This window comes from Lutjanus erythropterus, chromosome 9, assembly GCF_056507025.1.
Source record: "Lutjanus erythropterus isolate fLutEry1 chromosome 9, fLutEry1.hap2, whole genome shotgun sequence".
Lineage (NCBI taxonomy): Eukaryota > Metazoa > Chordata > Actinopteri > Lutjaniformes > Lutjanidae > Lutjanus > Lutjanus erythropterus.
The window spans coordinates 11,983,491-12,008,386 of NC_139325.1; the positions used below are offsets into that span (position 1 = coordinate 11,983,491).

Genomic DNA, 24,896 nt, shown 5'->3' on the forward strand with positions numbered 1-24,896 from the left:
TTCCCATTTTATACATGACTTGCAGATCTGCCAGCAGGAAATCAAGCCGAAGAACTCACTGGAGCAAATCATGAGAGATTATTATGCTGATATTGCTGCTAGAAATGTGTTGTTTTAGGAGTAATTCCATCTCAAATTGAACTTCTCCAAAGCATAAGGCACAGAATCGGCATTTGCTCTGCACTCAGAGACAGTGGCCTCGGTGCTCCCGGGCCCCAAATCAGATAAGTGTCACCGTGCATTGGGTTGAAAATCCATACTTATAGGAGTTATTTTAGTGACACTGGGCCCTTTGTCTCTCTGTAATAACTATGCAGCTCTGACAACAGGCCTCTGTTTCAGCCAGTATTAGCATGCAGATTCTCTGGTGTAGTGCTACACCATTTCTGCCAGTACAGTGTGGATATTGTTTCGGAGGCAGGAATGCACTGGATGTCCTCTGCTGTGGGAGCGGGCTTAACTTTAACGGATAGCTGTCAAAGTGGATGTTAAAGAGACACAGCTGGAAGTAATACACTGAAAACATGCATTGTTTTTACACACTTGCACAGGCGTTGACACTTGTTTTGCAAAGGTGGTGCAGCTGCAAAATGTCAAGCAGATTTCTGCTTATTTCATGGTCATTTTCAAGAAGCGTGTCATGCAAACCCGTTATTAATAAATCACAAAAGCTTTTGTGCAAGTCAAATTAAGGTGGGAATTGTGAGCACACTTGCTACAAGATTAATTTGACTCAAAGGTCTGCACCTAAGAAAACAGATGGTTCTCTGGAGGTGGCAGTGACCTTGAGACAAAACTACCAAGAATTTAGTTAAAAACTTTTTAGTTCTCATGCTTTTAGTCCAACATTTCTGTCTTTTCCCGTTCAGCAGGTAAGGTTCGTTCGAGTTCAGATGTGAAATTCTAGCTCTGCTGGTCTCTGCAGAAGCAGCAGGAAGGGCAGGGCCCCGTCAAAAGGGCCCTTTGTGCTGCTGTGGTTTGTTGTGTGCCATGCAGGCCCAAGCCCATAGATGACCCTTGTTGTTTCTCGCGCAGGCCTGGGTGAGGCAGATGCGACCCAGAACAATGGCTGCATCTCGAAGAAGCCGGCGGTGACTGACTCCACGGGCGCTGAGGGCCCCCGCCAGCCCTGGACCCCCGCCAGCACAGCTGACCCTGACGCCGCCACACCACGCCCCCACCTGGTCCGCCTCTTCTCCCGAGATGCCCCGGGCCGAGAGGACAACACCTTCAAAGACCGACCCTCCGAATCGGACGAGCTGCAGACCATCCAGGAGCACAGCGGAGCGGCTTCAGAGTGCGGGTCGGAGAGCCCCGAACAGGACCTAGAATAGGCTAGCTTTTTTTTTTGTCCCTCCCTTCCTTTTCTTTTCTCTTTTCCCTCCTCTCGCTTTCGGTCTCTCATTTAAGAGAGCGACAAGAACCCTCACGTTTGACAAACACACTCCCAACCACTACTACCACAACCATGGCATCTGCAGGCAGCGCTGCACAGGCCGCCTTCGGGCTGGGCCGGAGGAAGAAGAACCCCGGCCTCCTGGATCAGATTGGAAAGTTCTTTGGAGGGGACAAGAAGAGGAAGAGCAAGGTGAGGATGCAGGGATCTCATGTATCTCAGTTCATTCTGCTGATTCACCCCCAGAAACCCACTTTTTACTTCTGATTCATTTAACTTGTAAGAATTTGTTGCAACATATTTGTCATATAGATTTGTGTTGGTTTTACTGTTGTTTTTATGGTGAACCGAAGTCTGACATTGTCCTGTGATTCATATTAACTGGCTAATGGTTATGAATCGTTTCTGGATAATGACTTTGGGTGGGGTTTGTTTTATTTTAATTTTTTATTATTACAAAGAGGCTGTGATTTTGAATCTTTAAGGATACATTTCTATTCTGTTTTTCTTTTATTTGAATGGTACTGACATTAGTAGCATTTCTCGCTTCAGTTAAATTTAATATATCTGTTATAGATGTGATTTGGTGGGATTGTTAAATTGTTGCTGCTGTTATGCAGTTTGTTTATTAGAACTGGAGTTAAGAACAGCCGTGTTTCAGTTCAGGTACTTCCCTAAATGATGATGATAATGATGTGAAAGATGGGGGAATTCTCACTGGTACATAATTTTGGATTTTGTGGAGGCATTAGATGATCTGCAGAGAGCTCATATGGCTCTTCGTCTCTTTGATTTCTCTGTCTCTGGGGTCATTTTCAAACATCTGTGATAAGTCAGCCGCAGGGAAGTACTCCACTACTGTTTGCACGGTACAGCAGTCTGTTAAGTCACTTTCAAAGTTAATGATCACATTATGCTATAAATGATCAAAGAGATATAAGATGTATATTAACACATAATGAGATGTATTAGAGTAGAAGTATATTATTTCCCGTGTTTGGGAATACATAATCTGCATCCTGTAAAGTAAGAACAAGTTTATCTTATCTTGCAGGCAAGTGACTCCGGGGCATTAAAACCTGCAATGTTTTTAATAACTTTGTACTCTAGTGTTGTCAAGATACCATCATTTTGACCATTACCTAAATATAAAAACCTCACTCAGAGGGCTGGGTAACGGTGCTTAATGCCTCAAAGGTATCGACTGAAATATCCCAGTAGTATCAAAACTTCTCCAAACGATGCCTGTATTTGATCATTTTTGTAGCCAGCTGTTGAAAAAAAATGCTTTTGGTGTGGTTTTGCTCATAGCCGAACCACATAACCACAAGATTTCTTCAATTTAATATGGTGTGTGATTGGCCAATGAACACAGCTACATACCATCTGTGGTGGTGAAGTTGAGCATGGTGTATTTGACAGTGTTCAGTGTGCTGAGATTGTTTGAAAGTATGGCTCTACTACACGCCTGTAGTGACTGATAGAAATAAATGATCAGACTGATCATTTCAGGAAAAACTAGGATTATGACATGATAAAGCACCTGATCGAGCATGGAGAAAACTTCAGGGTAAACATCTGCACCATGTAAAGGCATCAAATGAAGTAATACCCCGTTCTACTTCTGATCAGGCCATCTTTCAAACAAAAAGTTTTTATCCTGGTTTAGCGTGTGCGTGGTTGCTGTGGCAGAGAAATTTCCATTTATATTCCTGGCACCAGTTTGTCCATCAGTTTAGTCAGACTGGGATCCACTTCCAGACGTGATGGGCTGCTTGGCGCTGCAGCCACAACTCTTAAGAACCAGACTGCAGCTCTGTTGAGTCCTAGCCCTTCTCAGCCCGCAGGCCACACATTCAGTGGTGCCCTCTGGAGGCGACATCAGCACCAGATGTCGTGGGGATAACATGCATTGAAATCTTGGTTATCATGACAACACTAGTGCAACATGCTGAAGCTAAATCCCAAAGCCTCTTGTAAGTGCTTTAGAGGAAATGGAACTCCATATGTTCCATCATGAGACAATTTGGCGGCTCTCTTTTAAAGTGGACATTACTGATATTGGTTTGAAAGAAGAGCTGTGGTGCAGAGAATAAAATCCTGTGGACAAAATAAATATCCTCTAAGATTATAAGCTTTTTTTCTGCCCAGCTAAGCCTGCAGAGTGCCAGTCACAGTGCTTTGGCAAGGTAATTGCAAAGAAATCACTCAGCAGCATGAAAATATGCATTTTCCCCCACGCCTTATGTCAACTATGAGAAGGTGTTCAGGTTAGAAATGATTTTATATAAACTGTATGCTACAGATCTTTGCTTTAGCCTGTTCTGATGATCAGATATTGTTTTGTAAAATGTTGAAATGTTCAGGGAAAACAGAACAAATTGTGAAGCTTTCATTCAACATCAGGCTAGCGACCAATTTCCTGCAGTATTTGTTTGATTTTTCTTATTCTTTATGTCATAAAATTGTACAATGCTCTCCATATTGATGACAAGTTTACTAAGACAAAGTTGTAGAAATATATATTTATGTATTCACCAAGGGTTTGCCTTCAAGTGATGAGTGTTCACGTCTCATGTGAATGACAGACAGGTTCGCCCCACCTCCGTTGCCTCTAGCAAAAAGAAAAAAAAAAATCAACCTGCACTAACTTTCTGCTGCAAACACCTATTTTTCCAGTAAGAATTCATCATGAAGACAGATATTCCGTACCTTAATTTTTGCCTGTCTGCGTGCACAGATTCTCCACAGATGTTCTCAGTGGGTACTTTGACTTGGAGGCTGCAGTATTAGTGGGGAAACATGTTTTTCTGTGCATGCTTATTTGAGTAACGTGAGTTGTTTAATGTTTGGCAGGTGTGCAGCCTTTTACAAACTGATCCCTTGTGCTTTTTATGTCTTTTTTGTCTCATTAATTTGCATAATTGTCCAAGCCTAAGTGTGGGCTTTTAGAAAATATTAAGACAGTACACAAGAGATGTTTCCTGAGTTGTGAGATGATGCCAAAAAACAACTAACTCCAGTCTCAGGATATGAAACAACTGCAGGAAATCTGCATTTGAATGCAAATAGGTTTTTGATCATTTCAAATTACAGAGATAATGATGTGTTAATTGGAGGGAAAATTAAGTTTGCATGAACATTAGCTATTCAAGCAGGAATGAAGACTCAAAGAATATTTTTAAGGCTTAATTTGCATATTAATTTGTTGAATGGCAGACAGAATCAGTCATAAAATAATGCAGCGCAGGAGTGATTACTGTGTACATGAATCAGGCGGAACAGCTCACAGTCTAAACCAAAACTTGTGATACTGTACTCTAACCCCAGTGTCTTGGATGAAGAGGGGGGATGGCGACTCGGCAGCATCCCCCGCCTCGCATCAGTTTGCTCACCTCAGGTTCACATGTCTTCGACCCAGTCGGAGAGTTTGTTTGAACCAGCAGCGGATCGGTCGGTGCTGATCCCCTGATTTGTAACGCCTTCAGACTTTGCAGTGGATACTTCTTGTAAGCGTTTGTATCTGTTGTGAAGTGTTGTGACCGTTGACCTGTTCCTAACCTGATCCTGTTCTAAGCTTTTTTGGATTATTGCTTGATTAAAACTCTTTAACAACACCCTCAGCACTCTCTTTGTTTTGTTTTAATTCATGTTTTGGCTCAATTCCTCCCTTTTTTTGTGTTGTATAAGTATGTGAAAGATTGTTTTTAACTGCTCAGCTAACACTGATTTGTCATTGAAATTATTTTTTTAAGGGCGGGTTCACCGCTAAAGGTCCGGTTCCTTAATCCACTGATTCTCAACCTTTTTACGTTGTGACACAAGAACATTATCAAACTCTTACTTCTGAGAGCTTGTCCCTTTTGTTGAAGGGCCTGGCATCACTGAGAACTGCTTCCTGGTTCTCATTCTATGTTGCTTGCCACAATATTTTATTTTGTTATCATCAGCAACCACATGGCGACCCCGAGAAATGACCTCACAACCACCTTATAGGTCCCAGCTCCCAGGTTGAGAACCAGTGCTTTAATCGAACTATTGTGAGAACTTGTCTGGTTTGTTTTCACACAGACAGAAACAGTCCAGAAATTGTGAACAAAAGTCAAGCAGTGGAAATATCATTCAGTTATTGTTCATACATTCAGTGGGTATAGGACAACAGACTCATTTCTACCTAGATATCATGCAGCACTGTCAGGTTCTGCTTATGCTGGTGTCGACTGTGGGCCTCATTTATAAAAACATTCTTAGATTTATATTTGAACTTTGTCCTAAGATCATTTTTGACAGTGTGTTTATTCGTTAAAGATACCGAGCATAAACAACCTTGCTTATGCAGGTTCTAAGAAACCCATTTGTAACTTATTAACACTGTGATCTTACAATCATTCTTCCTATACAATGCAGCACAGAAACAGCCACAGACCAAAAGAGAAAAGCTTCCTCTTTCTTTTTAGAAATTGAGATCATAAACACTGAAGCCAGGCAGCACATATTTTATCAGAGATAAACAAACAAACACATAATTCCTATCATATTGTTCATAAAGCTGATGATAATCAGGCACATATGTGTCCCAAACTGCAATACCCCTATATGACCAGCAAGAAACTGACTGAAGGCAAGTCTAGACTTTACTTAGAGATACAATCATTTTCAGTTCAGAGTAAAGTTTTCTAAATAACTTATAGTTGGTTTTGTCCTTAAATATTACTTATAATCAAAATTGATGGTGAGTCTGTTTTATGAATAAGGCCCCTGTAGCAAATATCAGCAGACTTTAGAAGACTGTGTATTTGAACGCCCCTGAAGACAGAGCGAGTCTCAAATAAAGTAAGAATGGAGGCATTTTTTCATTTTGCTGTTAGGAGGTTTGTCCTCTGACAGTCCACATTTTGGTAGCAAAAACGCTATTAGTTGACCGGTCACCTTTTTTTAACCAATGAAATGACATACATTTCACTTCAGTAAGGTCTTTCCACCAGAAATGAACTGCTGCAGAGTTCACTTAACATTGGTTCAAGATGACCACTTCTGGTCCACAGTAGAGTTTGAGCCTGACGTTCAACATCCACAGATTATACACCACATTGGTCTTTGGACTGTATGTCAACATCTCCACCATATTAGTCCCGTCAAGACTGGCCTGTGAACAAATTCTTGATCTTCACAGAGTAAATAAAAAAAAACACACCATGTAGATCAAAAACTCTTGAATGTAACATGACTCATTGAACTCATTTATAATACTTTTTATCCCGAAAAACATAGCTCTCTTGTTTACCTGTATTTGTTCACCGTCCGTCTTGGTGGGACTGATATGGTGGCGACATTGACTTATCAGAGCAATAGACCAAAGTGGTCAGTGCGAGGTCTACGTATATATGTCAATGGTCACGTCAAAGCAAATGAACTGTACCAAAGAGGTAAATGTTCCAGGGTTCAGCTCAGTCAGACTAAACAAGGCTAGTGTGAACACGCTCTTAGTTTAGTCTCAAAAGATGAAGAAAAGTAGCCTAGTTTAGAAATTTTTACCAGCAGCAATTATTCACTGTGCTTTTGTGTTTGTCTGCTGTCACAGCCTCTAAGAACATAAACTTTCCAACAGATCAATATATTCCAGAGTTCATTCAGCCAATCACAAACATACTGCAAAACAAAAAGTGTTATCAGAGCAGGTTTAATGGAAAGCAGAGCTACTGTTATCTCCACTTTGATAGGACTGAGTAATGGATGACTGGCTTGATTTGTTTGTTTGAGCCTAAAGAAGAATATAACACTTTTCATTCTTTCACTGACTGTCTGTCTACTAAAAGGAAGAGCTCTGTGATCACCACAGGCTGATTGTTTTTGTTTCCTAGAGGCATCCGTGAATTTAAATTTGTTCATTTAGACTCCAATCTGAGAGGAGTGTTGCCTCATTTGAGTCATTTAAAAGACTTTGCCATCCCATGTTTCGTGAGGATTAGATCTCCAACAAAAGAAATCAGAGTTCAGCTCAGAAATTCAGTAGGTACAGCCTCATTTCAATTTCCATTTAAGGTGAAAAAATGTGGGTTTATATTCATCCTCTGGTTGTACAGACCTAGAAAGAAGCGCAGCCAGGCACCTGGCCACAGGAAATGACTGCACAATGAGAACAAACACGGCTGAGGATTTTGGACAGACATGCATTTTAATTTAATTCAATCACAAGCTGCAAATGTTTGATATTGCAGAACTAACAGCAGGCCTGCTTTATCAGTCACACATGAAAGACCTCAAGAAATTCAAGAAATTAAAAGCACAAATACTGTGCTACTCAAGTGTTTCATTTTTAGGGTTGAGTTAGGAGTTAGGAGATACTTAGCAAACACATTTAACCTAATAAAAGTTAAGGGGCTGTATGAAAGTTATTAGAGGGGAGGGTGGCTGAACAAGGCCCTGTACAGTGTTATTAGGGTAGAGCCGGCACAAAAGTAACGGTGTGGAAAAACGCTGCAGTTGTCATCAAACCCATCCAAGTCTGGGTTTATCTGTCAGGAGTCATTGTCGGGACAGCGTTTTTTTTTTTTTTTTTTTGTCACTTTACAGTAACAGCAGGTGTTTCTTTTGCCTACTGTGGTCACCCTGTTTTTGTTACAGAATTTATTAAACTTTTGTGTCATGTTTCACCAACAGAAAGTCAGGAAGAGAACAACAAATGTGAGAGGTATGATTTTAACTTGTACAAATGAAAAAAAAAGTTATATAATCAATGGAGGCAATATGGTGAAATAATACGTTATTTTTACACTTTATAAAGTAAAGACATAATATGGTTGCAATTATGTTAACAAGGACATTGTCAGACATAAGTTTTATATTATACAAATAATTCAAGTTTAAACCATTCATCTACCCATGTGTTACTTCTGTCCCATCTGAGTGAGTTGAAAGTACCATTGCACAATTTCCATTCAACGCCAAATTATATTGAAGTCATTCCACATTTATACAAAATAACAGCTGGTCTTGATAGCAGTTGCTGAGCTGCTGATCACAATGAAAATTAGTTTGTTACCTTTTAAAATGACGTTTGTCTGTAAACTGTTACTTCTGTTCCGGTTGTCCCCTTTTTTGGAAAGAGAAAACATTATGTATAGAAAAATAAAACAGCCCCACAATATTTCTAGTAATCAAAGATGGTGTGCTCCAATTTAAACTTTACTTTGTTAGATAGTAGAAGTGGAATTTGTTCAAGTTATGGTAAATCCTTCCAAATCTAGTCTCCCTTTAGTAAAAAGAAGTCCTTTCCATACGGTCCACTAAGATTTTTTTCTTCATCAGTTCTCTCTGACAGCACAGATAATCGCTTAATTAACCTCCCTTTTATTTGGTATTTGATCTTGCGAGGCACAAGACCTGATCTCCTTCCGAGGGGAACTGCAAGCTGCAGCTGCCAAGTTTGGATCTCCACTGCCAGATCGATTGCCCCAGCTCTGATCGTGAATCTTAAAGAGTTCAGCTACCACAAAAAAGGATTACTACTCCTTTCTTCTGTTTGAGCAGGGACTCACGAGAGGGGCAGATAGGATAATTGTGAGGAAATTAAAAAATGAATAGGTGAAAGTATTTTTTTCCTCTCATTCAGTGCTGCTGGGTAAACCTAATTTTTAGAAAATGAGCTGCAGATATTTTAACACAATTCTTGATTAATGTTAAATGCAGGTCTCCGAGATGTTCAGTGTAAAGTGAGTGGAGCTAGTTAGAGGGCTGAGGGATTTTTAATGATGTTGATCCAAGAACATAATGATGAGATTCTCGACTCTGGATCCCCAGGTCTTCTCTGCTCAGGATAAATTATTAAGCATCATCAGTTATGACGCAGGTTCCTGCCAGGCTGTGACCTCTGACCTCAGAAGAGGCTGATGTGATAATTAACTTGCACTTTGTGATAAACTACAGGGCGCAATTACTTTGTAGCTCAGTCTGTGTGCTGAATCCTAATTTCTCGCTTTTCTCACATCACTCAGCTCATAACTGGAACATACTGTAACCTACTGTAGCAGAATCTGATACCACTCTTACAGCCAAACTATTAAATATGAAGCTAAAACCAGGGGATGGTTAGCTTAGCTTAGCATAAAGACTGGAAACAGGTAAATAGCTACTCTGACTCACTAATTTACATGTTTTACATTAAACAAATGTTGTAGCCTGTAATGTAACCTATTCATTTGTGAGCTGCTGAGTTGCTGGTCGACTGATTAGCAATGTTGGTTAGTACAGCGCTCCAGGTAGCATACCAGTTTGGTCCAGACTGAAATATCTTTACAACTATTGGATGGATTAGCATGAAATTCTCCAAATGGCTTTGTGAACTTTTTCTGGACTATTAGTGGCACCAACATCTGTAGCCTACGTTTGAGTGAAATGTCTCAAAAATGAGGTACATTCATGCACCTTACAGGATGAATTGTAATCACTTTTAGTGATCCCCTGATCTTTCATGCAACATTGTGTCAAAAAAAATAATTTGTTAAACTCCCCATCAACAAACATCCCCATTTAGTGCTACAGCAGTGCTACAGCCTCACAGTGATGCTAGCATGACTGTAGACTCTAGCTGGTTGTTTCCCCCGTTTGTAGTCTTTATTTTACGGTAAGCTAACTTTCCTCATATTTACTGAGCAGTTACAAGAGTGGTACTGCTCTTCTCATCCAACTCTCATTAAAAAAAGGTAGACTAATAAGTGTATTTCTCAGAATGCTGAACTTCTCATTCTCCTATTTCTCTTTCTTCTTATAATGATAACAAAGGAAGAAAACTGGAGTGATGGTGAACAATGTAACCTTGACTGAGGAGGCAACAAAATAGCTACAAAATGACAGCAACAAAAAAACAAAAAAAACAAAATCCAACTCTAAAAAAGAGAAATCCAAAGAAAAGGCATCGCAATACTGGACAAACTGTTTCATATATACCAAATGCACACAAATTGCATGTGTGTGTGTGTTATAGACAGATGGAAATGAGCTGTTTGTGTTTCTTTGTTCCTCCTTTTCACTCACTATCTCTCTCTCTCTCACACACACACACACACCTGAACCTCTTTCTCTTCAGACATCAAACGCGGATCGATGATTGCGACCTCCTGATTTTCAAAGACACTGCTGAAGTGAGAGTTTAAGAGGAGGTGCAAAAAAGCAGAGCGCCGGCAGCGAAACGTCCTCATATGTTTATAAAAAACTGCTTAAATTCGGCAACAGAAACTTATTTAAATGGCAGCTGAGGGTTGGCAGAATGTCTCAGCATCACTCAACATTTGAAAGTCTCCATCATCATTAGCTGCATGCCAGGAGCTAATGGAAACCTAATTTGCTTTTTTCTTTCCCCCTTTAAGTGTGATATTCACTTGACATTTGGGTGCTGAAGTTAATGTAATCTTGCACTTTTTTTTTTTTTTATTTGCTTTTTAAAAGATGAAGATGGATTCTGTTTTTTAAAGCAGAGATGAGATGAGAAGAGAACAAGTACAGAGGAGAGGCTCACATCAAAGGGACAACTGGCTGAAATTGAGACTGTACCAGCAGAATTCATACTGCATTATTTGATCTCTTATTTCCTCTCCGGTCTCATTCCTTTTCTCTTCTCCTTTTCCCCAAACAAAGGCTCGACAGCGGCCGCCGAGGTCGCTCTATTTTCTCCCTTCCCTTTCATTTCTGCCTCCATTTCCCATCATTTACATCATGACAGAAACAGACGCACACAGGGACACACGCTTACGCAAGAGGACATCATTAAGGGGTCACTATTGAAGCACCAGGGCAGCTACACAACTGGAATACACATGCTGACATCAATGACAGAAAGGACAGATTTACTCCTATTCAAATAGCTGAAACAGATATTTTTATACACACTGTAAATTTGCTTTGTATTATGTTTTTTGTTGCAAATGTCAACAAAATTCCATTTACATAAGCCATGATTGCTGTTTATATCCATTCATGCTCGAGGTGGGAACCTTTCTTCTTTTTTCCTCTTTGTATGTCCTACACTGTATTGATATAATTGTTGGTTGGTCCATTTTCCCGAAACTCATAAAAGACAGTAAAGGTGACGGATAATCTGACACCGCATGTCTATCATATTGCGTAAATGGCAATGGCGGTTAAAGTTTCCCCCCTTTTGGTTGTCTTAAGGTTCTTTGATGTGAGATAATGGATATGAATCATCAACGGCACACCCTCCCCTTCCACCCACCCACACACACACACACACACACACACACAAACACACTTTCCTCTTATATTAATGGGGTCAGCAAGAGGGATGAATGAGGTAAAGACTGACCATACCAAGTGGGTGGAAATGAGTTTGTTCTCCTGTGGGCTGCAGGTTGTTGATGGTGTTCACTATTAGAAGAATTATACTTTTCACCTTTAATTTGTCTACGCTGTTTGTGTGAGTTAATAGAGGCTTTTTTGATGTTTCAACTTGGGCTTAAAAGTCAGAGCATATCGACCTTAAACACTCATGTTGACATGTTCTTTGTGAAGTGTGACTTTGAAGAACTTGGCTGCACTGATTTGTACTGTTTTGGGATGATAACTGATTTCCTTTGTTAAGATCCAGCCATCGACAAGAAAATGCTTGACATTTTCAACTGCTCATTTGTTCCATTTTAATTTGTTTTTAATGGCTCAGGGCTTAAGGTTTTAGCCTGTTTGGGATGGGGGTTAAAGGGGTGGGAGGTGGCTGAGACGTGAGACTGATAGTAATGTTGCTGACAGAATGGGAATATCTGAGGGTGGAGTGAAGTCAGCAAGAGGCTTCTTTGCTAAAAGAGTCAGACACACTGATCATGAAGATATTATTCAGGGTTGCTGCAGCTCAAGAGCCACCTCTGACTACATGACTCCAGGGAAAGAAGTTCCCAGCTTATTACAGTGGAGTAACTGACTTCTGTAAAGACCATACAGATTGTGAAAACTGTCCATTTTCATTGGCAAAACATTAATATTATCTATTAATATCACCCACAAAAGAATCATTACATATATCACACAGTAAATGTGCCCCTTTTATATATAAACTAGTGAGTGCTCGTTCAGGGCGTGGCTATTCGGAGCGTGTTCCTGTTTGGAATTCCTACCTGTTCAGAGCACTTGCAGCTTTGTTGAGAACCACCGCAATGTTGCTTGCAACATCCTCGAGGACCGCTCATCTGATTGACTTCGCACTAGACATTATGCTCCCTTGGGTCCTCAGCAATACACCAAGTGTGACGCTGATCAAATGAACAGTTCTTGAGATATGCCGAGGACAGTTGTACGCACAGACAAAGATTCCTTTCTTTATAGTTAGATGATGATGCTGCAGCAGCACCTGTTGACCAAATGGCACCAAATGGACAAATTTAGACACCGTACTCCCTTGGGTCCCCAACAATACACCTGCCAAGTGTGAAATTGATAGGCCACAAAGTTCTTGAGATATGCAAAGGATATAAAATACATACATGCAGACAGACAAATAAAGGATTTGCACATTGCAGCAGCAGTGATTTAGATATTAAATCACCATCTGTGCCAACACTCACATTCTCATGCATTATATTTAGTTATTACCTACAAATATAACCTACAGATTCATTCAAAATTCAGTTCAAAATAATATTGATACTCCAGGTAAGTGAGTTTATGCAATGATTTTGAGCTGCTGCTGTCTCCAATAAACTCACACCTTTAGTGCAACACGGGAAAGCTGAGTGTTTTGTCTAAACTGTCAACAATTCCATTGAAAAGTGAATAATTTTGGCGTATTTGTTCCCATCATCCAAAAGGTAAGTAGAACAAGCAACATGATACTCTACAACATTTGTGTGGTATTTTAAGCATTCTTTCATGTAATGCCACCAGAGGGTTTAAGCTTGTTTCCCCAAGAATTTACTGTAAGTGCTATCTTCTTGATTGCCTTGTTCCAACAGATAAACCCTTAATCTTACATGTATTATTAAAGATTTAAGCTTTTTGAGAAAATCCCTATAAAACTGTTTTTCAGCATCTAACTCTGGAGTTTAAAGTCAAGTAACTTAGTTGTTTAATATGTTGGTTTCTTGTTCCTTTCCTCTCCTCTTTTCTTTCTCAGGGATCTTTCCGAGGAGCTCTCTCTCCAGGCCCTCAGAAAGCCTCTGCGACTTCCCCACGTAAGCGTGGAGCAGAAAACGCTGTGGTCCATTTCTTCCGCACGATCGTGAGTAACAGAAACAACACACTACAGTACACCTCAGAAGCACTGACAGTATGTAGGAATAGGAGTCTGCATTAGCAGTGTTGCCACAATCATCCCTTTCTTCCAGTGTTCCCTCCATGTTTGTCTCTTAGCTATTGTGTCTTGTCTCTCACAAACTCTGTCTGATCTCTTAACTGTCTGTGATTAACTCCTCTTTCTCAGGTGTCCCCCGCCCCTCCCAAGTCTAGGGTGAGTCTGCTTTATATTGCTGCTTTTGAAGCTGAAATTTACACTCACACGTGGAATACAAAAATAGCCAAATAACCAATAACTTATCTTTTTATATAAAAATCAGCGCTGGAACTGACTTTTTAAGATTGTGAATATTTATTGTCTATTATGTTGGAAATGGAAGACCTTATTTGATTTGAGTAAAGATTTAATTTGAAACCAATTCACTGTAAATCTACCAGAAAATTTACACAAAATTAGTAGAAATTTGAAAAAGTTTTACAAATACACAAAAACAAGGTGTCAGGAGACCCCTGGCGCAAGATGGTCTATTTGAAGTTAATTTCTTTGTGAGAGTCAATCATACGACTATGGGAGACACAAAATGACCACAAAGAGACTTAAAACCAAAACAGAGACACAAAAGTACCATAAAGAGACAAACAAAAACAACAAAAAGACACACAACTACCACAAGGAGACGAAAAATAATTAGGAGACACAAAGCTACCACAAAGAAACACACAAGTACCACAAACATACATAAATCAACTACAAAAAGACATAGAACAACTCCTATAAAAGAGGAGTGTTTGACCTTTTTCATGCTGTTGTCTCACAATTTGTCCATGAATACATGCCACACATTGGACTAGTAGTGTATTTCTGCATTATTTTCTACATGTTGTATGTCTTTGGCTATGTCGCTGCTGAATGTCACTAAACTTGTGCTCTTTCCGATGTGAGCATCTGCCTCGCTCCTCTCTCCTTCCCCCCACATATCTGCTCTCCTTCCCTCCGTTCCTCATCTGCTCCTGCCCCCCTGTGACCCTGTGACTTTCCCCCCTTGGACGGACCCTCCTCTCCTTCCCATCCTGCCTTTGCGCTGAGTAAGACACACATTTCTATTTGTCCCCACTCCTTTTTACCTCTTGTCCTTGTCTCTTTGTTTCTCTGCACGTCCAGTGGAGAGGACTAGCAGCCAAGATAGGCCTGGTAGGTGGTTTAAAAAAAAAAACTGCAAAACCTCAGGTATCATGCCTAATTAAACCGAGGGGGCAAGTGAGGTCATCGTCTAAAACAGCCTTCGAGCATGACGCCCGTGGCTCAATTTCCATTCTGTCTTCATCAACCACTTTAGCTGCCTTAATATGTCCACACATCAGTGATAACGCCCTCATTTCCTTCCGACCTAAGCCCATTTTGAAAAACATCATTCCCATTTTGTAGCTTTGCAGCCTGGCTTATCCATATCATGTGATTATACTGTATATTCATGATAACACAGGCATTATTCTGCTCTCCATTATCCTTGTTTCACTTCAAAAATTCCTCTGTGGCTGGTTGCAGTGAGGCTGCCTTCTGCTTCATTTGGCGACGTTATCAGCACTTAATTTAAGGTCCACATGCATGTGTGCATAAGTGTGTGTGTGTGCATGAGTGTTTGTTCTGAATCATACCACAACAGAGGAGTTGTTGGGGGTAAAAGGTATAATGACTCAGACAAATGAGACTCTCCTAAGGGACTGTGTGAAAATTATTTGGCTAGGACAGGGAGTTGAATAAGTGGGAGGGTATAATTTTTCTTTTGGCCGAAAGAAGGACAGTCTGACTTTGTTAGGAGAGCAGAGGAGCATCTTTTACTTATTTATTGTTCATAACATATACTTTATTTGAGTTTTCCTCTGAAATATAGTTAATAAATAGTTACAATAAAAAGATAATTTTCAGTTGCCCCATGGTTCAAGGTCAGGTACACATTTTAACCCCCTGGGGCAGGCTGTGGAGTGGGGCATCAAAGTACACAACAAACACAGTTGTAAATTACGGGAAACTCGCTTTTGAAGACAAGTAACCTACCAATTAATAATATTCCAATAAAAACTGTCTTTTCATATTGGCAAACTATTTATTAACTATTTATATTCAGTCCAAAACACACTATTTACATCAATGAATACCCACAAACTGCATGAACTAGCCCAACAGACTCTTCTGCAACAGCAGGTACAGTCAGCACCACAAACGTGTAATCAAACAATTACAAAACTTAAGACTCATAGTAATCTACTGATCAATAGTATTCAGACAAAAATTGTCCTGTTACATATAAATATCCAGTCGATCCAATCCAGAAATGTAGACACACAAAGCACACTATTTCCATTGATAAATAACAATAAACTGCTCAAACTATCCAGCAGATAATTACTCCTCCTCTTATGGCCATCATAATACACAGAGTCTATGTAAACATGTACACTCATTCAGCATACTGTTGGAAAAGCTGAGAATATTGTGTGTCAGTTGATGCCAGACATTTCAAGATACATTCACAACAGCAGGTACACTCAATGACAGCAACAAACAATTGCAACACTGAGGCAACTCGACACTGAAGACTCATTGTTACCCACTGATCGATATTTCGAATGTTAAGTAGATCCAAATCTAGTAAGATATTCAGTCCAAAACACACAACTTCCATCGATAAATACCTACAAACTGCACAAACCAGCTGTAAAATGTTTACTGTTCCGCTTTATATCAAAATACACAATAACTATGTCAACTTGTATACTCATGCAGCATATGGTTCGAAATCTGAGATTATTGAGTTTTCAGTTGATGCCAAACACACTGATATACAGTCACAACAGTAGGTACAACCAACAAACAATTACAAGACTGAGGCAACTCACCACTGAAGACTCATAGTAATATATAAGACAGATAATATAAGACAAAAAAAACAGCCATCCAAATCTAGTAACATGTTTATTTCAAAACGTGTTATTTCAACCAGTAAATACCCACGAACTGCATGAACAAGCCAGCAGAAGTTATCCTCCACTTACATCCCTCTGTGTCTGGAGTTTGCATGCAGACAGGTATCTCTATCAGATATCATCCATCTCAGGATGGATGCTGTAGTCTGACCTTTTGATTGACATCTCACTTGAGCCAACAGGAGCCGATGAGAGTATCTCTTTGCCCGTCTCTCTTCTTTTGTGTACAGACAGATGTAATTGGAACAGATTCTTCTGATATCTGGCCTTTCACAGCCAATTAAATCCTAAAAATGACAATGCAGGGGGAGGGAATATGGGAGAGATGTGTGAGGCAAGAGTTGCCCACCTCTGATTAAAGGGCATTAACTTTTCTAACATAAATAAGTCACAAATGGTCGACTCTATGTCAGCACTGGCCTTGCAGGGTTCAGGATGATGTAAAACAGTAGATAGTGTGTGAAACCATTTTCAACTCATAAATACAGGATAGTCAGCCCCCTGTCACCTCTGTAATAATTTTCATACAGTCCCTAGGTGTTTTTTCTAAGGGAAAGAACCTTGAAATCAGTTCATATAGTACATTTTCATGCATATTTTATCACATCAGCATCTCTGTCTTTTTTTCTACCTGAAGGGATGAAGGTTTATAACCATAGAGGCTATTTAATGCAAGTGTTTTTCCAAAATAAAATACATTTGGTTCATTGGATCCACCCTGAGGCAGTGAATAAATCAGCTTTCTTTCAGATAGTCAACTGAAATTCCATCTTATTTTTATTTTACAGAAGAATTACCATTGGTGGTTTCAAATTTTCAAAAAAAAAATATGCAAGCAGAAAACTTTTCCTTGTTACTTTATAGTTTTTTTTTGTTTTTTTTTAAATTCATGCATAATTCACATAAAATACTTGGATGAACCTTGCCAGGAGTGTAACACAATTATACTATAAAAGTCAAGTTGGATTGCAGCATAATCAATATCTAGTTTTCTCCAATATTTGAGGTTTTAGTAGGACAGATTGATTCAGCTCTCTCTCCGTACACCCTGGAGAAAGAGGGCTTCTGTATTATATTCTCTCCTCTCTTCTCTTTGAAATTTTCATCCACTCCACTGAATTGAAAATGAATAGGGGCTCTCTGTAGAAAGGTCAGCCACATCTAAATCCCCTGACAAATATCACCAAGACTCTTTTAACACACTGACTACGTTTCTCCCTCCGCCAGGGCGACCAGAAGTCACAGTCTGCTAAAGCTAAGAAGGCCAGTGCAGGGGACGGCAAAGGCACCCTGACTAGGATCTTCAAAATGGTAAAAATTTGCTCGTCAAACACTTGCCGAGTGATTTCCCACTGGCTTCTCTATCCTCTCTCTTTCCTGGAACTGAAATCACATAGAAAATGAAAAATATTTAAAATATATCCCTCTTCACTTTCTTGCCCTTGTTTTTTCTGCCTCAGTGATGATTTCAGCGGCAGAGTGAGTAACCAATACATGATCGAGGGATACTTGGGTTTAACTCACTCTGCATTTATTTGATATGCTTAGAAGGCATCCTAATCTCATTACTACTGTGGCAGCAGCAGCAGAATAATAAGAGGCTTTTAGGGACAAGATTGATCATCGTGCATGCTACAAGCTTGATGCCAGCGCTGATATAATCATGCTGAAGACGGTAGATCCAGTTCTGAAGGGTCCAGTGGGGATATACCTGACATAAGGTACCTGCTGTACAGGGAAAGAGAGGATGCAAACGCACAATAATATAAGATTATTATACAATATCATCAATCACCTGCCAAGCATGGCTGGCTCCTTCAGGTCCTTTGGAGGACTCACTGCGCAAAATTGTTGGCAGAATATAAAATGATCATTAGGTACAGTATACAGTACCTGTAATGTCTATCATTCAATGGCCAGTAGAGTGCAAATTAAACGCTGAATGCTTCAAATGTCCTCAACTTGTCAGATATAAGAAAAAAAGTAAAGTTAAAGGCTACTTTAACATTTTCAACAGTAGCGTTTCACTAGTACATAACAAATGCAGTATAAAGAATAGCATAAAGTGCTATGAAAAGCAAACTTAACCTGGATTTTTACAATAAAAAACAGGAGTGGAGGCATAAAACAATTGAAGACACAAGACCAAATATAAACACGATTCTTTAGTGGTTTTTACTTACTTATTTAATATGATTCATAAAAGTTCAATAAAAATATTTCAAAATAAACAAAATATTATAAAATACTAAAATGTATTGATATAAAACAAAAAAATGTTAATAATGTTCCTCTATATAAAGATATTTCTTGAGTTGGTGGAGACCAAAACAGAGTGAAAAATAGAATTAATGTAGGCAGTGTTGTCATATGTCAATGATGTGTTTACAAGTGGGAAAAAAATAATAAATGCAAGTTTAAATGCACAATATATTAAATTCTGCCACAAGAGCTCTCTCTCACATTAAATCAATAACAAAAGACATAGTTTGATGATGTTATGAAGTGGTATGGGACTTCACTTTTAAACAGCCACCGTTGCAGATGAAACTATATCTGATGCGACTGAGGTAGAAATCATGTTCATAGACATAGTAATATTACAGTTTTATTCATGTTACTTTTAAATATGTTCTATCTCTATCTTTAAGGTTTTGGCCAAAATTTAATTACGCAAGAGTGTATTTTTTTTAAATCTGCACTCAAGCACCTCTAACAGGTTTGACGCTGAAGTAGAAGTTGATAACAGAAACATATTGATAAAAAGATTACAATATTAAACGTCAAAATTATTTTTAGCACAGATGGGCATTATGACTGTGTGCAGGAGGTATGGCTAATTCAAACTCCTACACTGAGCTTCCAATCTGATAAAGCATAGAACTGCCCCAAATTGTCAACTCTAGTATTCATTAGCACTTCCTTCAGACTGCCGTATTGATTTTCCAATTTACAGAGAAGCTTCTTATTAGTTTATTTTGTTTTCACATGTGATGAGAAGGAGTGGTAGCTCTCATGCTCCACCAGTTTCTCCCTGGCAGGTTTTAATTAGCCAGCCTCTCTCATTGTACCTTTGAGTGGTTAGTTTAGCAATTACTGTGGGTGAAGAGAAATCCAAATTTCCCCGGGGCTGCATCCTCATCTGTAGTGGCTAAAGTGTTGTCACTAAGCTACAGGAGAGTAAACGGCTCTGGAGATGACAAACTTCTGGGATGCTCGCTTCACATCTTTCTGATATGGCTAATTGGCGTTGACTCACTGCCATCATCACCGTTCACGTAAACGGGCCCCACAGTCTCAAATGCGAAGGAGGATAAAGCCACATTAACTTCTAAATAATGTTTTGTTTCCTTTGTTTCTATTCATTTCCTTTTGCTCTCATTGTTAAGTTTCAGTGCTGTCTTCTGTATGTTCGCATTTTCTCAACAGATAATGAATTTAATCTGAAATAGCTGTAAGAAAAGATTAGAACAAAAGCTTAGACCCCATCCTTGGCTTTATGAGGAGTAAAAAGCCTCTCACAATATGGATTATCTTCTTGAGAAATCCATAAAGATTTCTCTCGTTTGTATAATCTTTCTGCCTCTCAGAATCCTCCACTCTTCCTACTTTTTGATCTGAATGAGACTGATTGGGATGGAAAAAGCACAATACAGTCGCAGAGAAGGCTTTGTGGTAAACACAGGATGTCTAATCAAAAACTTTGGGGATAAAAAACAAATGGGAAAAAAATGGAGGGTTTTGCCTCTGAAAGGATGAAATGCCTGAAAACCCACAAAGAAAACACATTTTCATGATCTTTGAAGAAATATGTAATTACCTGAGGTCAGCGGATGAGATGCAACACAATTTCCCATTCAGCTATATTTTTCTCTGAACCTCAAAGCCAAATATAGTGGGACCTTCCTCTGACATAGACGTTTTTCTGTAAATTAAACAAAAGATTTAAGAGCTGCTTGCAAAATACTGTGCAACATCAGCAATGTATGGAAGCCAATTTCACAATGATGAAAACTAAAAATAAAAACACTCATTGTGAGTAAAAATTAGAATATTTGAAGTCAAAATTATGAATTAAAAAGTCAAAGGTTTCACATAAATTGGCATTATGATAGTCATAATGTTTACTTCATCTCCAGTGAGTTTGACTTTAAAAGTTCACATTTTGACTCATTATTTCTTTCTTTTGCCCTAAGAAGCTGAAATTTGCCATGAGGGTGTGTGTGGATGTTTGTGCTCATGCCAACTGACCCTTCTTAAATCCCGCCCATTTTTGGTCTGTGCTCCAATAACGTTGAACAAACTTTTCCTCGGTACCTTGGTCAATTTCCTGTGAAACTGGCACATAGGGTCACAGCTTAAGTTAGCTAATGTTAGCAAAATGATAGCTAACTAGCTATGATTGATTGCTATAGATTAGCTAGCTAATTAGCTAGGGTTTGTAGCTAATTTAAGCTGTGAGTATATGTTGCTTTTACAGGTCCCCCGGCAACATCTCTTGACCATCTTCAAAATTCCTAGCACATAGCGTATTTGCCCCAACTTTCATTGGAGCACAGAGTGAAAAGGGGCAGGACTTTGGAAGGATCATGTGGCTAACAGGGGGCATAGCTGTGGTGATAACATATCGCCAAAAGGTGCATAACTTCCAAATGGATTCACAGATTTGCACAAGATGTTGTGTAAAGGTTGATCATGAGTCAAAGGACACCAGATTAACTGTTCATCCCAACTGCAAAAAAGGGGGTGTGGCAGTGGGAGTGGCTTATAATGAAAAAGCACATTACTTCTTCACTTCTTCACATAACATGACCAAAGTTTGAACACCCATATATAGTACATACACATACACACACCATTTTCCCACGTCCTCTTTCATAACTCAAGAAAGTCGTGGGAAGCATCATTGGACTGAGTTCTGAGTTCCTTTGTCATTGGTGACGGTTTGGTAAGTTGTCTGTGTGTGTGTGAATGCATAAACATATGAATGCATGTGTGTATGTGGTTGCAGCTATTGCAAATTTGCAGTTGTGTTTATGTTTTATTTTCTATTGGCTTCCATAGCTATGCATCATTGCAGGCCTGAAAACTGCCAACAAGAATACTAACAGGCTTATATCTCACATTAAAGGACGACTCTGACTTTTCAAATGTTAAGCCCTGGTCTCGTCTGATAAACTTTCAGGCTTGATGAAAGAAAGACTGATGAAATACCCTCTCTGTTCTTTCCAGAAGCCTTGAAGGTTGTTTTTTGTTCCAAAAACATGACTTAGACAGACTGGTAATGTTTTTAAATTACTGCTGACTCATATGTTAATGATGAAGACTAAAATTTAGCTGTCAGACGTTAATGCCTACAATTACCGATTACTTAACATGTTTTTTTGCTTAAAGGTGCAGTAATCAATTCTGGAGAAAGATAGGCGATTGATGAGTCTCCCTCCCAGGTCTTCAAATACTGATAGTTCAGGAATGAGACTATGTTAACCTGTGATTGGTTACAATTTCCCATCATGGACTAGATTTTCTAAAGTCTAAAAACAGCCAAAAGGAGGAGCAGAAGTCTAGTTTTCTCTCAGACCACTTTAATCATATTGTTCTTAAAGGTTATTAAAGAACTTTTGCCCAGTGATGTCAAAACTAAACTGCCTACTCCAGCTATAAGTGCTGGCCTTCAGAGAAAACTGTCTACTGAGGTGAATAGTCTCATTACACACTGCATGAAATGACCATTGGGCTGAACTCCAAAATCATCAGAGTCATCTCTTAATGCTGGACCAGACCTGAAAGACTTCCACCTCCACACATTCTGACATGTCTTGTCTGTCTCACAGGGAAGCAGGGGTGCTTCTCCAGCCAAACGCTGAGGTCCCTCTCTACGATCCCTTCCAACAGCACGAGGGCAGACGTTCAAGAACACGGGACCAAAGTGGGGAAAAAGAGGAAGAAACAGAGGAAAACTTGTCACCCCCTAAACTTACCTTCCCCTCCACCTCTGATAACACTCTAATGTACGCTAAATCATCTCCCCTATTACCGCCCCCCAACCCTTTGGCTGGTAGATAGCGACACAATCTGTTGCCCCCCCCCCATCCCTTCTTTGCATGCTTTGTGCTGAGTCTGTGCAGTCATCATCATCGGTGTGAACTGTTTGCTGAAGTTGATCCTGAAGCCGCTCACATGTGCAGCCTGAATGACCCCCCCGACCCCCTGCCACGGCTCTCTATACTCGTGCTTTAGTTACTCTGGATGTCTTCGATGGTTTCTCTAACAAAAACAGACGGCTAAACCGAAACAGTCCCGGAGAAGTCGAAGGTCTACGGCCGGTGCGAGTCCGACTGACTCGACCGTCATTGCCGCTTGCTGATTGGATGAAAAGACCGGGTTGTTTTGGTTTTAGAAAAAGACTGGTTTTCTGTCTTGTCACACTGTCTTCGTCATCCCCTCAAAACCTGTGTTTGAGTTCTCTTTTGTGATGGATTTAACAGATTTGACATTTATATGAGAGCCATTATGTTATAGTGTGTTTTCATTCATTTCCCCTGTGTTTTAGCTGTAGTTAAGTGTCCTGTCATAAATGTGATGTTGATCTATGTTTGTCATTAGGGCCTAAGGCTGGCTGTGGATTTTGTGGTAAAAAGTTTATTTCTAAATCTTCTAAATCAATTTTATGCAGTAGTCACTGAAAAAAACAGATAAATTAGTCACGTCTAATGTATCATTCTTTTTTCAGTCTATGAGATAATGACATAGTCTAATTTTCCTCTCCATTTTTAGAGCTAAATGACATCGTAGTGCACTGTTTTCCACCTTTAAAAGCTGCCAGACTCTGAATCTGCAGCAGATTCCTCTTTGCTTTAGTGTAGTCTAGGTCTCTTCTTTCTTTGTCTTCACTGTTTCTATCTTATGCACAGCACACATACTGTAAATCCACTCAACAAAGTGCCTTCCCTCCTCACTACCAACACGATGTGCAGTGTTTCCTTCACGTGGATAATTTAAAAAACACGAACACAATTTCAAAAAGGTGCTCTGTGACTAACTCTGTGCAAGTTTTCTGGAGAAAAAAAAAACAAAACGAAAAAAGCCAGTTGAAGAAAAGCTCAGCACGTCCAGTTGTGCTGCGCAAAACATCCATCTTCCAAACGTGTTACCAAAAAGAAAAAAAAGCAGGCGTGTGTGATCTGTAGCGTTCACCTCTCCCACTGTTTGTGCGTGCTTGAGCCTCGTGAGTGCTGCGTGGTGTTTTTTCCGAATGGATCCTGTGGATGAATGTAAAGATCCTCCTCATTATTGTATGTGTTATAAAACATGACCAGCCACTTAACTGAGAATAAAAAATAAAAATTATAAAACCACCTCTAACCTGCCTGCTGAAGTGTGTGTTTTGTCTGGGGTGGCACGACCGTCAGCGGATGACTCAACATAAAAAAAAAGAAAACCTGAATTGGACTGAGGGGTGATGTTACTGGGTCAGATCACAGCATCACATCGGGCAAAGGCATGACATACTTTCTTTCATCAAACCAGAATTCATGACTCATTTGTGCGCTCAGTATTCACGCTCAGCTTCCCGAGCTCCTCATGACTGGAGCGCATGGAGCCCCATTCAGACTCAAGTGTAATCACACAGAGAATATGCATTTTCATTCAATTATAAAAGTAGGCTACAAAGGACAGACTGCGGCACTCTGACAGTATGAATGGAAACATAACTTTCAATTCATGATTCATATTTATGTGTCTCCAAGAGGACACAATCGGAATTAATTTGATGTAATGCTTCATTATAAAACATTTTTTCATTACCTTTATATAAATTGTCGTGTTTTGCTGCACATTTGTTATTGTGTTAAATATCAGAACATGAATCAGAGGGAATGTAAATGCCAGCCACGCACCAGCTGTGTGAATGCTTCTTTGAACCAGGACAAAAATAAACTGCAATGTCTTTGGTGAATGAAGTACATCTGAAGAATTAGATTAAGAAGACACTAACAGGTAGATTTTTTGTGTTATCAAATGTATTGATATTTTTAGCTGAATGTGAATGAAGTGTCTGAGAGTGAGAGCACAGATAGTAAAAAAAAAAGAGGAAATGTGAGAGAAGTGGTGAGAGAAGGAACTATTTCCCTCAGGACTCCTGTGAGAAATTATCTGACGTTTTGGGGAAAACACTTATTCACTTTCTGGCTGAAAGTCAGATGATAAGTTTGACACCAGTCTAAGTCTGGAGCTGCAGCCAGGAGGGGAATCAGGCAATTTGCTTCACTTTCCATAA

General features: G+C 39.5%; 2 protein-coding genes across 6 annotated transcripts in view; both read left to right on the forward strand.

Moving 5' to 3' along the window:
• LOC146321124 (myelin basic protein-like) overlaps positions 1 to 2,045 on the forward strand; it is a 60,890-nt gene extending 58,845 nt beyond the window's left edge. Inside the window, exon 4 of the mRNA XM_084726161.1 lies at positions 1,036 to 2,045. Coding sequence (XP_084582287.1) covers positions 1,036 to 1,334 — 299 coding nt within the window. The 3' untranslated portion in view covers positions 1,335 to 2,045. The remainder of the gene's footprint in view (positions 1 to 1,035) is intronic.
• LOC146321125 (myelin basic protein-like) lies at positions 1,455 to 23,980 on the forward strand. Of its 5 annotated transcripts, XM_084726164.1 has the most exons (7): positions 1,455 to 1,588; positions 13,512 to 13,616; positions 13,818 to 13,844; positions 14,793 to 14,822; positions 17,843 to 17,926; positions 18,076 to 18,094; positions 22,450 to 23,980. In XM_084726164.1, the coding sequence occupies exons 1-6, from the start codon at positions 1,469 to 1,471 to the stop codon at positions 18,076 to 18,078; spliced, it is 369 nt and encodes a 122-aa protein (XP_084582290.1). In that variant the 5' UTR covers positions 1,455 to 1,468; the 3' UTR covers positions 18,079 to 18,094; positions 22,450 to 23,980. The 5 variants fall into 5 exon arrangements, with proteins under 5 accessions (XP_084582290.1, XP_084582289.1, XP_084582293.1 ...); XM_084726163.1 differs by lacking the exon at positions 18,076 to 18,094; XM_084726167.1 differs by lacking the exon at positions 14,793 to 14,822 and having other exon boundaries at positions 17,852 to 17,926.
• Positions 23,981 to 24,896: the final 916 nt, after the last annotated feature.

What these genes read in the sequence shown, in the direction of transcription:
- LOC146321125 (XM_084726163.1), top strand. Translation starts at nt 1,469, where the DNA reads ATGGCATCTGCAGGCAGCGCTGCACAGGCCGCCTTCGGGCTGGGCCGG. An exon ending in CCGCCCCTCCCAAGTCTAGG is followed by an intron (nt 13,845 to 14,792) that starts GTGAGTCTGCTT and finishes CTGCACGTCCAG; the next exon opens with TGGAGAGGACTAGCAGCCAA. An exon ending in TGACTAGGATCTTCAAAATG is followed by an intron (nt 17,927 to 22,449) that starts GTAAAAATTTGC and finishes TCTGTCTCACAG; the next exon opens with GGAAGCAGGGGTGCTTCTCC.